The sequence below is a fragment of the Streptopelia decaocto genome (genome assembly GCF_964273445.1).
Source record: "Streptopelia decaocto genome assembly, chromosome: 2".
Taxonomy (NCBI): Eukaryota; Metazoa; Chordata; class Aves; order Columbiformes; family Columbidae; genus Streptopelia; species Streptopelia decaocto.
In genome coordinates this window covers 4,657,194-4,678,047 of record NC_138655.1, presented here as the reverse complement: position 1 = coordinate 4,678,047, position 20,854 = coordinate 4,657,194, and the positions used below count along the sequence as shown (strand labels likewise).

Genomic DNA, 20,854 nt, shown 5'->3' with positions numbered 1-20,854 from the left:
GAAAACAGATTTCTTGCTAAGTCATCCAAGGAGCATCACGTTACAATGTCAAACACAAAAAGAAAACCACAGTAAAGAATTTGTTGCTAGCAAAATGTCTGTATTAAAATACAAAGAAAACTTTCCTGTTGGGAACAGTAATTAAAAGACTGTCTTTCGTATTGGTACTAACAGCATTGCAAGTTCAATTTTCCAAACAGACCATAGGGTTCCACCTCTGTCATTCTGAACCTCGGCCTAAAAAACAAGTAGGTCAAAGAATAGTACTGTGCATCCTAGAAATATTCCAGCATCATTACACTGGCTTACTGCAGCTTGTCCCCTCAGATGTGGGTTATATCTGGACACTGCTTGGTGATGGCAAGCTCACAGGCCTTGCTATTGTGTTTGAGAAGGCGATGATTGCGTTGGAGTTCTTATTTGTACCCAGGATGTCCACACTGCTTTGCTGTGGCTCGGTTTTCCTGAAGATGTTTTTCATGGTTGACTGGAAGTTATTGGTGACGAAGCAGTAGACGATGGGGTCCATGCAGCTGTTGAGGCTACTCAGAGTCACTGTCACATGGTAGACAAGGAGGCTGACATCGTGGGGCATGTCTGGGTTGATGGCGATCGCTACCTGTCGCACGTGAAAAGGAGTGAAGCAGATCATGAAGATGATGAGGACGGTGATAAGGAGTTGCACAGCCCTCATTCTCCTCTCCCGACTCTGGTGCATGAGGCTGGGCTTGGACAGGGCACACATAATCCTGGTGGTGAAGAAGATGATTATGATGAGGGGGAAGAAGTACTCGCAGACCATCAGGACCAGAATCTTGGAGAGGCAGCATGTGGCAAACTGTATAGCTGTGGTCAGGATGGAGAAAGTCACCACAGTGGCAAAGATCCAAATGAAGACACAGATGCCCTTGGCACAGGTGGGGTTCCTCCATTTACGTGAGGCCTCCACCTGTACGATTGCCAGGTAGCGGTCAACGCAGATGCACGTCAAGAAGAGAATGCTGCAGTACATGTTCACAAAGTAGCCAAAGATGTGAACCAGGGAACAATTCAGGCAGTCCCCTGCACTGTAGAACATGATGATCCGGACAGGCAAGGAAAAGCCCACCAAGAGATCAGTAACAATCAAGTTGATGGTGTAAATAACAGAGGTGGTTTTTGTCTTAGTACGGAAGCAGAAGACATACAGCGCCAAGCTGTTCAGCACGACACCCACCAGGAAAATGATGGTGTTGACCACCATCAGGGCAATCCACAGGCTGTAAAATTCCGTGTACAGTTCATTATCAGGGTGGATGAATTTGGAAAACAAGTAGATGTTGGAGCTGGGTTGCTGGGTAGAGTTGATAGAGTCAAGGGCTGGCAGCTGGGTTGAGGAGGTCGGCATGGTCACTGACTTCCCAGTGATCTGCAAGAAAAGAAACAGAGATATATTGATGTCAGCATTCCTTAGGGCTCAAAATATTGTCACCTAAGAACATCTTAACCAATGTATTTGTACATCCTCAGTAGTTATATATATTGCTGTACTCTCTGAGTGTCTCATCTGCCACTATATGATTACTATTAATTGTTAGGAAATTACCTGAGTTTATAATTGCTGTCTTCCAAAACAGAGGCATGTTTTGGAGAAGACACACACAATCCCCACGTCAAGTTTCTCTTTCTCTGCCCTGTGCAAAAGTGGTTTTAAGGCCTGAACAAGAACAGAGATGTGAACTATGCTGAGGGCAGCAAAGGATAAGGGAAATTTGGGGGACCTACACACGGTCATGTTTGGGCCAGCTGCATGGCAAATGGCCCAGAGAAGTAGACGGGGTTGCTGAAGCCAAGCACGGTGCGTTGGTGCTCATGGAGGGCACAGGCCAATTTCTCCTGTGGCAGGGAGGGCCAGGCCAATATAAGGCTCCTACAAAGTCTGTTTTCCTGAACATGGTGCTTATTCTTTTGAGTCCTTCCTCCATTGGAGCAGCTTCTTCCCAGCTGAAGGCTCTTCCTGCCCTGCCATGGGAGCAGGATAGTGCTGGCAGCCAGAAGACGTTTGCCCAACCTTTTGGCACAATCATAGCCCCAGCATCTGGCTCCTAAAATATCACATCCCTTCCTTTGGCCAGGTGATCCCACTAGAGAGTTACATGCAGCAGCATTTTCAGGAACTGTAAGACTTTCCTGAAGTCAAAGGATGGCTGAATTTCCAGGAAAGCACAAGCAGGTTGTATGGCATCTTCTAGAGACCTGCACTCACTGCAACAGCAGTTGGGAGATTTCAAACCAAGGATGTCAGCCACTACTCCTGCCAGGATTTGACAGTTTAATTTGCAAATCACTCCTGACTTATACACTATTTTAAACTGATTTGTGTATTAAAAAGATATCTATAAAAAAAGCTCAATATATACAGAGACTCGTCTGGTTTCAATAAAAATAAATGGTTGAAAAATGTCTGGAATATCTCAAAGCGGCCAGGCAGGACTTCGAGGTTAAAAAAAAATCAGCTTGAATCAGCAGAGAATGATGCTGAAAGACTTGAGTTATGAGCGTTTGAAATTGCTGCTACCAAAGAGCCAAGTGTGGAAGTGTAGGAGACAAGGAGCTGCAAACACGTCTTGCAGCGCTCCCAGGAACTGCGATGCGCCCAGGCTGCGTGTCTCAATGACGGAGGCTTGAGTTGCTGAAGGACTCTGGAGATCCAGTGGCTCCAAGCATGCCCCATCCTCTGGCAGCTGGCTTTCTGCCTGCACTAATCCTTTTTGCTGCTTACAGGGATCGGGAGGATGGCCCGAAGGTGTCTCATTGCCCGTGAGATGCTTCAAGCTGTTGGAGGAAGCTATCTAGGTCAGAAGACTTCCAGTGCGAAGTGTGTCCTCAGGAGAGTTCCTGCTGGCCAAAAGCAAATCTTTTGCAGGCACAGTCCCAGCTGGGTCCAGAGAACATCACAGCAGCTCTGAGCCTGCCTGACGAGTGCCAAAGACTTTTCCTGCCCAGCCACCAAACTTGTTGGGCTAATGAACTACAAATCCCTGCTAGCTGTAATTCTTAAGCTCTTGAACTCCTCTGCACCTCCTGACAAAAGCAGAAGGCTTCCAGCTCTCTGGAATAAAGATCTGGGGAACCGAGATTTGGGAGAAGAGTTTCCCAAGTCTCTGTGCATTCACTGGATGCAGCACTTCTGATACATCTCACCAATGCTGAGCAGAGGGGAAGGATCAGTTCCATTGACTTGCTGGCAATGCTTCTCCTAAGGCAACCCAGAATGCTGTTGGCCACCTTTCTCACAAGGCTGCATTGCTGGCTCATGTGCAACTTGGTGTCCACCAGGACCCCCAAGTCCTCTGAAGAGCCACTTTCCAGCTGTTTGGCCTCAGGTTGCACTGGTGCATTCTTCCCATCCTTGTAAAGCCTCTGCTGGATCCTCTCCTGTCCTTCAAGGTTCCCCTGAACAGAGTGCTCCCAAACTGGACACCTCACCAGTGATGAATCGGTAGAGGTAATAACTCCTCTCCGTCTGCTGACCATGAACCTTCTAATGTGTCACAGTATGTACTTTGCCTTGTCTGCAATAACTGCACACTGCTTGCTGCTTCCCAAGATCCACCATAACACCCGTGTCCTTTTCAGTAGAGCAGTTCCCAGTCTGTACTGGTGAATAGAGTCCTAGGATATGGCCAGGCAGGCTTCTGTGGAGGACTGAGTGACCTTAGTGTGAGTGCTTTCCTGCTTCTTCCCACTTTGGAGAGGTCTAGGAATGAAGTATGTTTGGTAAATGGTCAACATTCAAGATCCAGTGTCCTCATGGGATGTTACAGTCTAGTCACGGTTACTCTATATGGTTCATTCAAGCCAGGAGAGCTCAAAGCAGAACATTTGATGGGTAAAAGCAGAGATTAGGTCTGAGAATTTAGAATATTTGGTGTGACGTTCCCTCTGGAAATTCTTGGTGAAGTGACTTTGCCATCATGATGGAGCTTAGGTCGGTTGGCCTGGAGTCTGGTGATGGCTCTAGTTTCTTCTTGCCTCTCATCTATTCTATGGAAGTGGTGTGAAAGAAAAAAGATGTTTTTTAATATCCTTGAACGTGGAATGATGTTTATAATGAAATGGCAATTTGTTCTGTTTAGGTAGCCACTCAAGCTCAAGTAGATTAATTGTCCATTGATATGGCCAGTGTTCAACCATAAAGCCCTCCTTAGATCAAACCCAGTGCCAGATTATGCTGCAGGTCTGCAATTCCAAAGCCTGGGATCACACCACCTGTAACGTCCCAAAGAACTGTTTGGCAAAGAGGAGCAATCCTAATTTCTGTCCACTTTCACACTTGGGCCGTCTCCAGCAGCAACAGGACCTTGGAGTATCTTGTGTTTCAGGAATGACCAGATTACCTCACCCTGCACTGTACTCTGGTGGCAGCCAAAGTAGCACACATGTTCATATTATTTTGTCTGGGTCTGGATGAGCCTTCAGACTCCTGGGAGAGATTCTTGTCTCTTTACATTTGTGCCAAGAACGTGATCAATGAATAACAGGAAAAACTGGACCCAAGACTGGCTGAAGGTAGTGGAATTGCAAAGTCCGGCACTTGAGAAAGATGCATGAAGAGGATGCAGAATGCTGGCCCACTTTCTAATGATTTTCTAATATTCTCACCATCTGATCTTCTCTGTTTGTTTGCATCACTCTTTAATTACAAAAACAAACCGAAATGAGCAGATGCCTGGATCTGCTCCCAGATTCTCTTTGCAGATGCTTTCAAGAGGAGCACTACATAAGTCACTGCACCAGTGAGAACCAAGAAATAAAGACCTGGTTGCCCCTTGAATGCAGTGTAAGCTTTTATATCTGTATTCATTCAGATAGTCGAGCAAGGGGACAAGACAAAATCAGCCATGCTACCTCTTATCATGCCCTGGAGTGTATTGAGCTGTGTATGCATTTGTCTTCTTTTTGTAATTCTAATGTATTGGTTGTTTTCTCTGATTTTACATCTTGTTAGTAGCTTGCTTCCGCTGAGAGATTTTTCTTCAGGCTCAGATCCTTTATCATGAACACCTGATATTCATCTGATATTTTTCCTTTCCTTCCTCAGCGAAATCAGTAACTCAAAATGCGCTCACATGTTCCTCATCCTCACAATGCTACTGAGGCGCTTTACAGACTAATAGAAGAAGGATCCCCTGAGTACAGTCCATATACAGAAATTAAAATCATCAGTATTTACAGTGTGATGGCTTACACAGTCATCTCTTCCATTGAGCCCCATGTGCAGTGAAATAAACTCCAGATATAGTAAACAGCTAAAAACTAGGCAGCATTTTGTTTGTCAGATGGATTATGCAAGGGAGCAGCTGAATTAGAGTTTGTGTCTCTTCCCAGTCCATCACTGCCCTGTCTGAACTCAAAATCCAAGCAAATACATGAAAGAAGTCCCAACAAATTTAATTAATTTTGGAGATTTCCTCACTGAAAGGCTGTGGAAAAACTGTTTTTTTCCGCTGCAGTGGGAAAAGTCTCCTAATCAAATCGTTACTGATGGATATTTGGTTGAGTGGCCTTTTCCTGTGTTTGTGGGACTGCCCTCATCTCATGTCTCACAAGCAGAAGAATGGAGAGCTGGACTGGCAAAGTAACAACATTCCTCTGAGTTCTTTTAACGAGATGGAGCTGCACCAAACCCCCCGGTTCACAGCTACTAAGTGTTTTTCCATTGTGGGTCTCCAAGCACTCGACAAAGGTGCGTTGCCCCATTTTGCAGGGGGCTGAACAAGGCACAGAATGGCAGCGTGACCTCGTGTCCGAGGAAAAGCAAAGCTTTCCAAAGATTCCCAATTCTGCCACCCCCACGCCTATCACAAAAATTATACCAAGTTTCTCTCTCTGCCATCAGAAATACTCATGCAGGTGTTAAAATGAATCAGTTCAGCTACATGTAGCTGCATACAACAGCCGGCGGAGGTCATGGCTAAATACAAGAGAAGTTTTGCAGCCTCTGCAAACCTTTATTTTCTTATTTTTAATGCAATTTATTGCTTGTATCTCTGGCATGAACTCATGCAGAGCTACAAGAGCCACAGTCACCTTTGCTTACAGAGTAAGGAACCCTTGTTCTAAACCCCTTCCTAAAATCTTTGAAGAGTTTGGAGCTCAGCCCTCTTCTTGCCTATTTTAGCTCTCAGACCCCAGATTTCCATGCAATCCCTGTTTCCTAGGGCTGGCAGTCTCCAAATCCCAAGATGGGTAAACATGAATCCTTGTGAGCGCTGTCTGACAGTGCCAGTTGGCTTATGCTGTTATATTATACCTCTCAGGCTGCATTTTGTCTGTCTGGCTGTGAGACTGTGGGTAGTATTTCCTTAAAAGTACAGCAGGCATCTGGGTAGAAACGGGATAAGGGGAGGGATGGGGACTGGAAGTTGACCTGGTTTCTGATAAAGGTCCCTGCTCAGCACTGGGAGAGGGGGACTTTCTCTGAAATATTTTCTCATTGTTGCCTGACGCAACCAATTCCATCATTCTTGGGCCAAATAGGAAACAGATGGTTGTTGTGCTGAAAACAGGTCGTGCAGCCTCTTCCCTCGCTCGCTTGCTGCTAGGCATCACTTCTTCATTTACCATGGGCAGCTCGGTGCTATATTTGCCCAGGCAAGGTATCCATAACCATCCTGTATTTCATTCCACCCAAATTTTTTGCTTGGTGTCAGCCTTAAGCCTCACCCTCCACTTGCTGAAGTTAACGGGGTTCGTTTCCTTAACCCAGGGGACTTTTGGATCGGGCTCAGCATTTCAAGTAGCGAGATACAAAACAAAAGGCAGGTCAGGCAACTGAGCTTTGTCCTAACTGCTTTCCAAAAGGCTTATTTATTGGTGTGTGCAGATAGGATCTCAGTGTGCAGACCCAGAGAACAAGAGAGCCATGCACCACGACTGGGAAGATTAAAAGGACATTAACAAGTGAGAGTGAGCGTTATTTAGTATAAACAGCTTCAGCTGTTCTCATCTCCCTGTCCTGAATCAGAATATCTGATATGGGAACCTGGCTCCTCTATCATCCCCCCATCTCCCTTACCATGTCCTACCTGCTGGTGTTACTCTGCTGCCTGGGATGGCAGCAGCATGTGTTTAGTTTTGCAGCCTTTCTGTGTTTAAAGTTCCCTGGGTGATTTATCCTCCTATTTATAAATGAAGGGTTAAACCCACTCTCTTTTCAATTTAAATTGTATGATTCTCCTGGCAAGCTCTCACTCAACTCTGGCTCAAACTGGCCAAATATGGTGTTTTTGTGCATGTCGAGGACCTTGCCCTATACGTGGTAGAGCTTGTTCTGTGCTCCTCATGCTCAGCCTGGGGAGGGTGTGTTTGCTGGCAGTGGGAACTGAGGGAGAAAGGGAGAGAAAAAGAATTAATATAGCTGCTGAAGGTGAAAACCTGGCTCCCGTTTAGCCCTGAGGCTCTGAGATGGGAGCTAATGTCCGGAGGAGAAATATCCCACTCTGAAGCAGAAATTGAACTATTCCCAGGGTGGGAAAGATCCCATATTTTTGGGAAACAAATCTCTGCTCTCACTTGATTCCTAAGCATTGATGTCCCCTGGAAGCCTCAAGGTCTGAGGGCAGCTGGACAGAGTTGGATTATTCCTCCACCTCCAGTACCATGGAAAAAATAAAAGGCGATTTGGAGACACAAAACACATAGTCCTGTGAGCGTCAGATTAAATGACACCTGCTTTCTTATGGTTTCGTGTCTTGCAGTGTCTTGCAGGGTTGAATGAATGCTTTGCCCTGGTCGAGATGCTTATTATAACTTTCTCCCATGTGGACACTTGGCTGCTTTAATGAGCACTCACGTTCCAGCTCTTCCCTTGGCTCTGACACTTGTTTGACTTTCTCCTCTCTTTGCTGCCTAATTTCCTGAAAACTGAGGTGATCTTTCCCTCCTGCCAAATTTTGGTTGAAATTAGCCAACAGATTGAAAAACATTAAGAGGACGGAGGAAATCAGAGCTGACAAACACACAAATAAGCACAGAGAGTGATCCTAGTTTCCTCTAATTGAACCTGCAAGGAGTTTGCACCACTCACTACCACATGTCCTTCCATTTAGGCCTTATTCCCTGCAAATTCACAATTGCTTTGGCATTGAAACACTGCAAACAGGGCTGGATGGCCTTGTTTTTGTTTTGTTTTAAAGAGAGAGCATTGTCTGCCTCTCATTGTTTTTCTGAAGTGAAATAAGTTCAGATTTACACCAAATAATATCTTTCTCATGGCAGAATCAGCCTGACTGGGGACAGTGGATAGCAAATTGCCTGGTGTCTGCACTGGTCAGCCATGGCATGCTTGCCCACATGTAATGAAGAGCATGATGAACAGCAATTCCTGCTTTATCCAGTGGTTTGAATGGTCACATGCTGAATTACAGCCTTGGTCTGGAAGGAGAAAGGTGTGAACTTACTTTGCACAGTAGCAAGAAGGATTAAACCCCCCCTACTGAATTTTTAATCTCTATAGTTCCCACCTGGCCAGAGGAAAAACTTGGATGTCCAGTTCCTGGCATAGCCAGGGGTTGTTCTTTGAGTCATGTAGGCAATCACAGGACAAGGATGTGTGGAGATCAATGCAATATTGGCTGTTGAGCTGGTGTTGGTGATGTGCTTTTGGGCTATTTGCCTCCTGCCTCGTGCCCAACTAGCCTACATCTCCAATGCCCTCCTGTGGGTGGATGATGGGTATTGCCGGGACGCCTGGTTCCGTTTGGGGTAAGCAACTGCCTGTTGGTGCTCAAGCAATGCTTTAGTCCAACAGATCATCCTAGGCCATGAGGCATCATTGCCAGATAGAAGAGAGAGAGCACAGCTCTCCAACCTGCATTCCTCTTCTTCACAGAGCAAAGTGACCCAGATGGGAGGGAAGTCACTTGGCTTGGCCCAGATGCCCACACTCTATATCTAGGCTTGAACCTGCTGCTTAAAACCAGGTGACGGATCACCAGCCCTGGACGCCTCAGAAACAATCTATTTAAACCTTGGGAAGGTCTGCATGGTCCTCCTGCAGCCCTGTCCTGAGCACACGTGGAAAATATGGAATGAAGCTCCCAAAGATACACAGAGCAGGGGATTCATGTGCTGGCAGATTTCTTATGAGCTTATACCTTCTCTATACCCGTTTGCAGCAGTAATGCCACAACCTGCGAGAGAAGGAGCACAGATATACCCGTACAAACAAACAAGAAGTGGGACTGCACATTCATTGCCTCTCCGTACCTGAAAATGTGCACCCAAAGCAGCGGTGGGCACCCAGATGTCCCCCAGCACATCTGTAGTGATGCTTGCTAGTACTGGTCACCTTTAAGTGCTAATAAAGGGCTTACACCTCCGCTTTCTTGTTTATACCACACTGAAAAGTCCCCCCCAAAAGTTTAACCATCTACAATGCCTTATTGATACCACCACTTTTTTCCTGTCCCTCTTTTCTGCATTGCCAGATCTTGGCCTTGGAGTGACAGAAATATTAAGTGTCTTGGTGAACGCTCTATAAATCACACTATTAGCATTTAAAAGACCAATATCTCGTAGCCTGTCAGGGCTAGTCCCAAGTGTCATTTGTCACAAGGGAGCACAGAGAGACATCTCTGCAGTAGCTGCTGTGTATTTCTAGCTCTGATACGCTAAGAGAAATCAGAACATGACCTCCTGTGTGTATCCCTCTCTGTCCTTTATGTATGAGTATGACATGAAGGGGAAGCTTATATTGTCAGGAGAAATTTGTTTCCAAGATTATTTAAATTTTTTTAAAGGCTGGATCTGGAAAGAAACATGTGGATTTGAAGTTTTATAGGTCCAGCCGGTAGAGACGGATTTGTGGCTGTCTTCTTGGGAGGTTGTAACAGTAGAAGAGAAATGCATTTGATTTTATTGGGGTTACAGTAATACATCTAGTACTTCAAGGGTGCCTGGGACCTAGTGCTAGAAATGTCAGTTTGGAATAACAGCTATTGTGGCTGTGTACGAGAAGAACCCTGCAGTAAAAATTACCATATAGGTGTATAAAGGAACTTTGCAGGCAAGTGCAAAAAACATTGCAGGACATTAAACCGAGCAACATTTGGCCTGTGCATTGCCGCTTGCTTTCAAAAAGCAATATTTAAATTGCAAATTTAGCAACCTTTGAGCATTTTTCTCTCTTTCTGCCTTCAGCTGCCTGCTGGTTCTGTCCTTTGGCAAAAAGCCTGAGAAGGACAGTGGGGGAAGAGCAGCAGCAGAGGTTTGTTGTTGAGGAGCACCTGGGGTTCTGCATGGCCCAGGGATGTGGGACAGGAGAGGCAATGCTCGTACCTCAAGGAGCACAGAGAACGAAGGTGACACAAATGCTGGAAGAGATGAAAGGGTGATGCATTGAGGAGAGGGCTCTGGTGTCCCATGAGCATCAGACCAGCCCACCATGGATGCAGCTTTGCAGCCCAGAGCTCGCTTCAAGTTTTGCTGCTCTGTTAGCTTTGGAGAGAAACTGAGGCATGGAGCTATTCCTGGGCTTGGCCCAGGGAACACAGTGCGATGGGAGACCTGGTCAGGGAGCAGACTGTTTTTTTGAGGCATCCCAGGATGGAAAAACAGACCTTAACCCTTTGGGAGATTGGTTTCTGCAGTTTCCTTTGTTAAGCACTGTTCTACCAGTGCTTCCACGGATTTGTAAGTTTTGGATTTTCCAGGTTAACCTGGAAAACCTTTGAGCTTTTAGTGGATGTGCCTCTATGAAAGCAGGAGGCTTTTCTGAAGGAGCCTGGTTAAGGACCTTGGAAAGGTTCTGTTTCTCCTTAGACTGACCCAGCAAGCAGATTCAGAGAAAGAAAACAGCATCTTTTTCCTAGAGCTCAGTTTGCAGCCTGCTGCACGGCCAAACAGAGGTAAAACATCCCCAGTCGCAGCTCACCCTATGCCAGGCAGTGCCCTGTCTCTTCTCCTGGCTTCCGAAACCTGCCTGAATGCATTTCCCCCAAATTCCATTATGCCTGGGAATACACAGAAGCAAACAAAACACCACCCCACACCTCACAAGAGCTTTTCAATGGGGGAAAGCCAGCACCTTCACACACTTTTCATCACCCTTCATCTCCTCGGGAAACAACCAAATATCATGGCAGTGCCCCAAAACCCAAGAGCAGAGAAGCTCACAACCTGGATCTCCAGGTTGGGCACCTGATGAACTTCCACACCTGCTGCATGGGCAGAGACAGGAACTTCCCGAGCTGCTCATCCATGTGTTTGGAGCAGGACCCTCTCACCACCATCCCTGCCAGGACTCTCTTCTTTCCACTCCGGATTGAGGGTCTGGTCACCCACTGTCACCTCTCCCATCCCATGTCCACCTTTTCTCTGTAACCAATATCCCAAAGCATTCACTGCAACGGTCCCTTTATTCCTCCACGACAGACAGACTTACCTCTGGCCCGATCTCCCTTCTATGTTAGAGGAGCTGCCGGTGTGAAAATTTCCTTGTGGATCTGAATGCTATCGCCCCAGGAAAGAGACATCTGTTCCTACAAGCAGAACAACTGGAGTGACTACAGAATAAGAAGAAATGCCTAATCTCTCTCTCGCGTGCTCTCTCTCCCCCCCTCTCTTCTAAATATAGCCTTGCAACTAATGGGAAAAAATACACACTACCAAAAAAAAAAAAAAAGAAATAGAAATTTCCACTTGTCTTTAGCGTTCAGAATTTCTCCTCAAACATCTGGCTCCTTGCCCTAAATCTCTCTGAAATTTATGAAGTGCTGGAAACGCTAAAGAAGCCTCCAGCCTTCCTCACGGTGCTAATGCCCGAACTTCTCTAGTAAACTAAAACTGAGGTTACTGTGCTCCCCTTGTCCCCTCCCCAGGTCAGTTTTCCTGTGTGTCTGTGGGAGCAAAATCTCCGTGCTGAGAACTCACCACTGCAATGCCACTATGTGACACAAGAGGAAAACACCTCTCTTTTCATCTTCCTGATATGAATTAGGATTACACAGAAGCATCCCTGGCAGTTGCAAGGTGCTGGACCAAATGCCGCAAAGCCTGTGACATGCTTTGAGCCAGTCCAGCTGTTCAGAATCTGAGAAGAAACCTGGCACTGGGGGACGAAGGGTGACCCTGCAACTTCAGTGATGCTCTGGCTGCAGTCATTTGGGAGAGGGGTTAATAAGATCTATCCAAGGACTGGGCTGAAGTGGCTGAGCGTAGATGAGTCAAAGGTGGAAACAGAGAGTCTGAGGTTTCACAAAGGAGGCCCCCAACATGTTCCTCCATCCTCACACTGCCCTTCCCTACTGGTGGTGGGGTCATTGTGGGTATCATGTCCACCTCAGAGTGGAGATTTGAGTGTCCCATCACTCTCGGCTGCATGAGAAGAAACTGAGGTTGGGTGAAGCGTAATAAACTATCACATTGTTGAGGTGGGTTCAAAACACGTGACCAGATCAACTTTCAAGTTGTCTCTGCTGATGAATGCTGTAAAGACTTAAACCTCCCAAATGCCCCAAAGTCCTGCTTCATGATGGGATATTTCCTGCTCTAAACTGGGTACAAGAAAGCCATCTTTTGTGGGGCTTGCACAGATGTTATCTCCAGGAGGGTTTACAGTAGCTTTAGAGGTCCCTTCTGGGAATAAAGACAGAAAAAAACAAAATGAGGAGTTGCATCAAATGTAGTTGTTTAGAAGGACAAGGAGGGTGGATGCTGGATTTTAGTGTCAGCCCTGGACTGCTCTGTTCCCTCACCCTTTAGATAAAGGCAACACTGGTGCCAATGCAACAAACATGCAGAATATAGCCCGTCACAACACAACAGGATCAACTGAGAGGCATTGAATTCCAGGTCAAAAGGCCAAATCCATAAATAGAGGAGAGGTAAACTCCACACATGCATGTCTCACTGGAGCACAAACAGTAGCTATGGTTATTAGAGAAGGTTGACCTCATTTTCTGGAATTACTTTTTCACCCTTGGATCTTTCCCAGGAAGACTGAGCTGATCTTTTTTGTCTGGTTAATTTATTGATTTTCTATTTTGAGTTTCTGTACATCGAGGGGCAGATTCTTCCCCCAATCTCAGGAACATCCTGCTTGACTTTATGTGTCCCCTGATCCAGGCATTCAGCCTTCCACCACTGACCTCCAGCTCAGGCACGTGCCTGGGCTCTCATCTGCTTTTCCTTATGACTTGGAAAGCAAGTGTGATTGGAAAGTCTCCATGAGCCCTGTCTGGGTAATAACTTTACCTTCATTTCCTTCCATCTTGGGAGTTGAACAAGGGGAAGAACAAAAGAGAAGAAACCAACCTATGGTTCAATGTTGGGTGGTGTCGATGAACTTGGACCCAGGACGCATTCCTGTGAGATCTGCTCTGGTGAACCTGCTTTAGCAGGTGGGTTGGACTGGATGATCTCCAGAGGTCCCTTCCAACCCCAACCATTCTGTGATTCTGTGATTCTTATTGTCTACGGTGGCAAATGCTTAAGTTCTCCCCAGCCTGTCAACAAAACTTTTGTACTTAGAGAATAGTTCTTTGGAGTTACTAATGCAAGACTGAAAGAAAGAGGAGACTTTCCTCCAGGATGAGATATCGGTACCTACGCTCTGTTCACCTGCTCAGGGACTGCCTGGCCCTTCTTATCAAGGACCAACTTGGGTTTGTTCTTCTGCGTGATGCACAAGAGCTTTGTTCCCATCCCTGTGCACCCGATAAGGAGCTCCCTGCACTCCCCCGCTATCCCAGCCTCTCCCTCTTTGCTGGATTTAGAGCTAGACTTGGAGTGGCAACAGCTGCAAAGTTTCAAGTTGTGCCTGAGATAGCACAGAACAGGCCATTTTGGGAAGCAGATGCTGCTGTTAAGGTGGAGAAGGCACGTCCGGGCTCAGGGCCATGCTTTGTCCCAGACGCGGTTCCCACACTCGACTTCAGGAGGATTTGCAACCATAGCTGATGAATGAAGAGCTTCTATCGTCTCTGGATTTTCAGTCGTTTATCACCCTCCCAAAGGGAGGAAGAAAGGACAAAAAAAAAAGTGAAGCTTTAGTAAGTGGAAAATTTTCAAGCTTGTTTGCTGGATATGCAACAGGATTAAATATTGCGGTGAATGTCTTGAGACTGTAGGTGGAAGAAGGTATTGACTCAGCTGGAATTAGCACATAGGAGAAAGAATGGTAGTCACAGCAGGGAAGGGTGCAACTGGTCCATAATACTTCATAGAGATCCCTTAACCATGCCATGTAAAACAGGAATGGGACAGGGCTCCATTTAAAAGTCTTCTGTGGCACAGTGCCCCAAAGCAGGATGCCAAACGGCTCTGAAGGAGGTTGACATGACACCACGTGCCACCCAGGGGAAGATGTCTTCTCAGTTTTTGTCAGGAGAATGGTATATTTTTCCAGTCCTATTCAAAAATCATCTAATCCTAGAGTAGTTTGGGTTGGAAGGGACAGTTAAAGCTCATGTAGTCCTACCCCCTGCAATGAATTGGGACACCTTCACCCAGCTCAGGTTGCTCAGAGCCCCGTCCAGCCTGGCCTGGGATGTCTCCAGGGATGGTTCATCCACCACCTCTCTGGGCAACCTGGGCCAGTGTTTTAGCACCCCCATTGTAAAAAATTCCTTTCTCATGTCTAGACTGAATCTCCCCTCCTTTAGTTTAAAACCATCACCCCTTGTCCTACTGCAACAAGCTGGGCTAAAGAGTCTGTCCCCATCTTTCTTGTGGGCCCCTTTTAAATACAGAAAGGCTGCAACAAGGTCTCCCCAGAGCCTTCTCTTCTTCAGGATGAACACCCCAATTCTCTCAGCCTGTCCTCACAGCAGAGCTGTTCCATCCCTCTCATCGTTTTTATGGCCTAAAAAGGGAAACTGAGTGTCCTTTCATCCCCTGATGCAGGGGAGGAGATTGAGATTGGGCACCGCATAACAAACTATTGCACTGCTGAGATGGGCTCAAGGCACATGGCTGGATCAGCTTTCAAGATGTCTTTGTTGACCAACTCTGTAAGGGCCTAAAACAGCACTGTGTGTCTGAAAATGTGTTTTTTTAGGAAATTGAATATAGGCTCTGTTACACTAAACAGCTCCTCACAAATGAACTGTCTTCTTCAGTGGCAAAGGAGAGGTTCAACCCAAGGTCTTGGACCCAGGCCCAATGGAATCAGGGCTCAGAAAACTGAGGAGCTTTTACCATGGCTGCATGGGGGATACTGAAGAGTGGAATCCTCACTACATGGAGGACACTGAATAGTGAGATCTTTACTGAGCTGTCTGGGAAACCTTTTTTTTAATCAGTGGCTTCAAAGGAAGTGAACTCATATGCCCATAGAACACCTCAGTTGAGCAGTCTCCCATTTTCCCTCCAACACACATGTTCCTGAGACATTTTTCCACTACCTTGCTCCTGCACCAGGAAGCAGAATAACCAGAAGGAAAAATGGGAGCAAGTGATGCCCATGGTCATAACAAACACACAGGAACACAAGCCTGTCCTCAGAAGAATGCTTGAAGGGAAGGTTGCCCAGCTGATGTAGGGTCGATGGAGAGGCAACAGCAGAACAGGCTCTGCTCCCTGCCCTGTGAGTAAACCCTTTGCTGTGCCAGATAAAGTTAATAGCATGGAGAAGAGTCTACATCCATTTTACCTTCCCCAACTAGTCTTCCTTCTAGAAAAATCTACTCCAGAAGATCTCCAGGCCTTAATAAGTTCTAGAAAACACTCATATGTGTCCTTACGATATTCACTGCCCATGTGCCCTAAATTCTTGATTCTCTACACTCTCAAGGACTAACATGGGATACTGTGAATCAGATGCAGAACTGACCCAGAGAATTGGGTTGGTTCTTATAGACAGACCAAGGGTGAAGAAGTTGCTGTGCTGGACCCCATTCCAGGGGTCACCTTTTACAGAAGATAACTGCCAGGAAAGCACCATATGGCATTCGGTTTAGGGAGAAATCTGTGGACACTGAGACTCTCCCCAAATGTGTAGGAATTTGGGGCTTATGCTTCCTCATCATTAATGAGTGGGATGCACTTTGCTGTCCCCTGGAAGGAAAACCTTGGACAGCAGTGTGGGAACGTTGTCAAAGGACGAGGAACAAAACACTGGCTTCTGTCCCAGCCCTCCTGCAGATGGTAATAGAGCAGAGCAGGGATCTGGCAGGTGTTGCCTGATGGATGAAATCACCTGCCCAAACTTTTACAGCCCTCTGACAACAGTGAGAAGATGGTATTTGGTAGGAACAACTTGTGGCTGTTCTGATTTAGTGCAGTTGTGAGGGGCCAGGGAAAACCCCTGACTCCTTGTCCTACATCCAGCTTGGGTCCCACTTGTGCTGTGGGTGGCAATTTACTTGCCAGTGAGGCACAAGGACCTGTGGAAAAGCAGGGGAAGGAGCTCAAGGGCTGGATTTGACCCTGCAGAACTCCATTTACTCAAGCTGAGTTAAAATTGGCCTCTTTGGGGATGATGGAATTCAGGTGGGTGCAGCAGCCCCATGGCAGAAAAAGAAGCTTGGGTGACCACAACAGGGTCTGCAGGGAAAAGGGACTTTACAGGGGACCATGGCTGGGGGTTGCTCCTTATCCCCCAGTCCTGCTCCATCGCCAGAGCAGGAAGGGTCTTCAGCTGCTGGGCTATTGAGAAATCATTCTCTGCTGTTCTCACGGTCAACCAGGTCTGTCGTGCTGGGACATCTGGGAGATCAGGGACTCCTTTGGGATCTGAACCCCGAAACATTCATGGTGACTATGCCTAAGGCGGAAGCTGGAGCAGCTTTAGGGAAAGATGAAAGCCTTCTGCACTGAGCTCGAGACAGAATCTGCATCCCTCTCCTGCAATGCTGGGGCAGAAACACCAAAGAGACAAAGAAACATGAAACTCCTTCTCTGCTTGGAGAAGGAGAGCTTGGACCACGGCCACTGATCATATTCAGCACTCCCAGAGCTGGTTGCCTGACCCTCAGCATGGGCAACAGAGGATGTCATGAGCCATAAAAGATGGTCCAGCTGCCTTTTTAATGGCATCTCAGCAGGGCCCATAGGCAGCTGTACCTAGCTGGGGACAGGCTTTTTAGCAGTTCCTGTTGTGGTAGGACAAGGGGTGATGGTCTTGAGCTAAAAGAGACTCAGAATAGGCATGAGGAAGAAATTATTTACAATGAGGGTAGTAAAATACTGGCCCAGGTTGTCCAGAGAGGTGATCGATGCCCCATCCCTGGAAATATTCAAAGCCAGGCTGGACTGGGCTCTGAGCAACCTGATCTGGTTGAAGATGGTAGGGGGCTTGATGAGCTTTGAAGGTCCCTTCCAAACCAAACTATCCTACAATTCTATGATTCTACACCTGACATAAAAAGCTCAGCAGAGAGCAGTTTATGTGCCCTGCCAACTGCTCGAGATCACAAGTGCTTCCCAGTCCTCGCTGGGCTGTCACTTACTGTCCTCAGAGGGCTGCAAAGGGCAGAGGCCACCATAAGCATGTGGCCTTGCCTCTGAACAGGCTCCCCATCTGCATGTTTGTAAAAGGAGGGAGATCAGACACCCGCCATATGGGAGCCTCTGCTGATGGGATCCAGCCGCCATTTGTCCATTTGATGAGGGACAGGGAGAGACAAGTGGTTCCCAAATGACGGTCGTGGCTCCTGTTGGGTGACTCATGGACGGGGGAGAAAATACGCAAGAACCAGTTTCCTGCCTGCTGCATATTTGGGAATTGATTTTTCTGACTGTTGCCTCCCCCTCCATTTTTCTCCCAGGGCCATGGCACTTTTGCTGAGCTGCAAAATCTCTGGATGAACCCTGAGATCTCTCCTGGGTGACTGCTTTGGAGTGCATTGGTCCTGCCTGTCTCCAGCTCTTGTATGGCAAAGGGTGTGAAGTCAGATGTGCCCTGTCCTGGTATGAATGTACCTTGTGGGGTGTCAGGATCCTTCTTTCCATCCCAGTCTGCCCAGTTCACCACAGCTCTCACAGCAGTGAGGTTTCTGAGAAGGTTCCTCAGTTAAGGCACCAACAAAATAAGCCACAGAGACCCTTTAGCCACCCAACAAGGCATGTCGTGTCTTGGCTGCCCGTTGTGATCCAATCCATACTGGGATCCCTTGCAAGGTCCCTTTCTGACCTTTCTGGCCCCCAACCCCAGATCTGGCCAGCAAACACCTCTCATTCTTTTCTTGATTTTTCTTTTTTTCAAAGTTTCAGGAGCTAATTGCCAAGAACACAATTTCCAGTGTCACAACCTCACTGCAGAGCTCTCCCCATTCCCAGAAAAGTATTTCCTGCCTGATTTGGTTGTTACTGGGCTCATAGGGACTGGTGCTTGGAGGGAAAAGCTACGCAGGCTTTGGCATCGCTTGAGCACACGTGCCCTGGGGAGGTCAGAGCTGGGCAGAACAGGAGGGCAATGTAGGAATTGGCAGGATGCTCGGCGTGGCTCCACTGGGATGTGGCTCCAGGGTGGTCCCAGGCAGCTCTCAGAGCTCTGCTCTTGCGTTTGGGGAGGTTGGAGGCGCAACGTGGCAGGGCTGAGCTGGAAAACCTCCAATGTGATGTTCGCTGTGCCCTGTGAGGCTGCAGAGGACAGAAGGGGCATCCATCAACGCATGGCTAGGAGGTGGTGGGGACCTCAGGGGACAAGTCTGGTGCCTCCACCTGCTCTGATTTAGCAGCGAGCACAGACCTGGTAAGGAGCAGCGGGGTGCTTCCAGGGCCATCTGTCCCATGCCCGGTTTCATTTGCCATACAAGCAGCCCAGCCTGGGAGGCAGGACATCTGTATCTCAGAAAATCTGGTCTTCGGACCCACGATCCTCAAATGGCTTCAAAGAAAGACAACCCCTCCCTGCTCTCTGCAAACATGCTAATCTTCCTCTCCATCCCCTTTGTTCGCCTGGTTTGTAGAGATTCTGACCGGCTCAGGGCAGGGCTGTCTTTTGTTAGACACGCACAGAGCTCAGCGATCCTCTGATCTGGAACAGGGCAGCATAAATCTGATGGATTATAGTAGGAAATGCCACAGTGATGAAAAACCCTATAGGAGCAGGAAGAAAAGAAAAGGGCCCCATTGCGGGAGAAAAAAAATGCCTGCAACCACCCTGCTGCTGCCTGGTTACAAGTGATTCCTAATATTGTTGCCTCTGGAACAAGCTGGTACATTTGCTGACTTTTTTTGCCTGTTATTTTAAAGGAGGTGATCTCCTTTGTGTTTTCAGCTGTTTGGAATTACAGCTCCTGTCCTTGCAGGCAGTCCCTGCTCCTGCGGTGAGCTCTGTGCAAGGGGCCTCATAAGGGACAAAGAGCCACTTTCCCAGGAGGTGCCTCAGTTTCCCTATTGTTGAAATGACCCCTCTAAGCACAAGGTACATACAAGCCCTAGGAAATTATCAGGAAAGGGAGGAGGGAATTATGCATGTGATTTAAAGTGCTTTCTTACTGTAAATTGCAGTACCAGAGTAATCAGTTTTCTCTGAAGACAAATGGGTGGGCAGCAGAATCTGGCAGGCACCCTTGATGGTGTTGGTGGGTTTTGCTATAGGATCATGGACACTTTTGTCTCTAACATGGGGCAGAGGGAACCTGCTGTGGACCTGAGTCAGGTGGAAACACAATGGTTCAGAAATTCTAGGAGATATTTTCTCTGCCTGGGATGAGCTCATAGACCGGAATAGGTTGTCACCATTGGTGGTCACCAGTGTGATCTGGACGATTGCGTGGTGAGGTGGGCTGTGTACTGCCTGAAGGAAAGAAGCCAGAGAGTTGTGGTCAATGGGGCAGAGTCCAGTTGAGGCCTGTATCTAGTGCAGTGCCTCAGGGGTCAGTACTAGGGCCTGTATTATTCAATATATTCATCAGTGACTTGGATGAGGGAATAGAGTGACTGTCAGCAAGTTTGCTGATGACACCAAGCTGGGAGGAGTGGCTGACACGGCAGAGGCTGTGCTGCCATCAGAGACCTGGACAGGCTGGAGAGTTGGGCGGGGAAAAATTGAATGAAATAGAACAAGGGCAAGTGTAGAGTCTTGAATCTGGGCAGAACAACCCCAGGTTCCAGTATAAGTTGGGGAACGAGCTGTTGGAGAGCAGTGTAGGGGAAAGGGACCTGGGGGTCCTGGGGACAGCAGGATGACCATGAGCCAGCACTGGGCCCTTGTGGCCAGGAAGCCAATGGTACCTGGGGTGGATTAGAAGGGGGTGGTCAGTAGGTCAGAGAGGTTCTCCTGGCCCTCTACTCTGCCCTGGGGAGACCACACCTGGAATATTGTGTCCAGTTGTGGCCCCTCAGTTCCAGCAGGACAGGGAACTGCTGGAGAGAGTCCAGCGCAGGGCAACAAAGATGCTGAAGGGAGTGGAGCATCTCCCGTGTGAGGAAAGGCTGAGGGAGCTGGGGCTCTGGAGCTGGACAAGAGGAGACTGAGGGGTGACTCATTCATGTTTACAGATATATAAAGGGTGAGTGTCAGGAGGATGGAGCCAGGCTCTTCTGGGTGACAACCAGTGATAGGACAAGGGGTAATGGGTACAAACTGGAACACAGGAGGTTCCACTTAAATTTGAGAAGAAACTTCTTCCTGGTGAGGGTGGCAGAGCCTGGCCCAGGCTGCCCAGGGAGGTTGTGGAGTCTCCTTCTGTGCAGACATTCCAACCCGCCTGGACACCTTCCTGTGTAACCTCATCTGGGTGTTCCTGCTCCATGGGGGGATTGCACTGGATGAGCTTTCCAGGTCCCTTTCGATCCCTGACATTCGGGGATTCTGTGGTTGGTTATCAAGGAGGCCTTGAACATGTCGAGGTGTGGGCAATGAATGGCATAATGGAGGGAAGACCAAGGTCCTACTCCAGATTGGGTTTTAGAGCCTCAG

The 20,854-nt window shown here is 47.7% G+C and overlaps 1 protein-coding gene across 1 annotated transcript; it reads right to left on the bottom strand.

The window, feature by feature from the left end:
- Positions 1 to 200: 200 nt before the first annotated feature.
- GPR20 (G protein-coupled receptor 20) lies at positions 201 to 11,536 on the bottom strand. The gene is made up of 2 exons (XM_082045601.1): positions 11,429 to 11,536; positions 201 to 1,408 (listed from the first exon to the last, which is right to left on the bottom strand). The coding sequence occupies exon 2, from the start codon at positions 1,385 to 1,387 to the stop codon at positions 335 to 337; it is 1,053 nt and encodes a 350-aa protein (XP_081901727.1). The 5' UTR covers positions 1,388 to 1,408; positions 11,429 to 11,536; the 3' UTR covers positions 201 to 334.
- Positions 11,537 to 20,854: the final 9,318 nt, after the last annotated feature.

What these genes read in the sequence shown, in the direction of transcription:
- GPR20 (XM_082045601.1), bottom strand. Translation starts at nt 1,387, where the DNA reads ATGCCGACCTCCTCAACCCAGCTGCCAGCCCTTGACTCTATCAACTCT.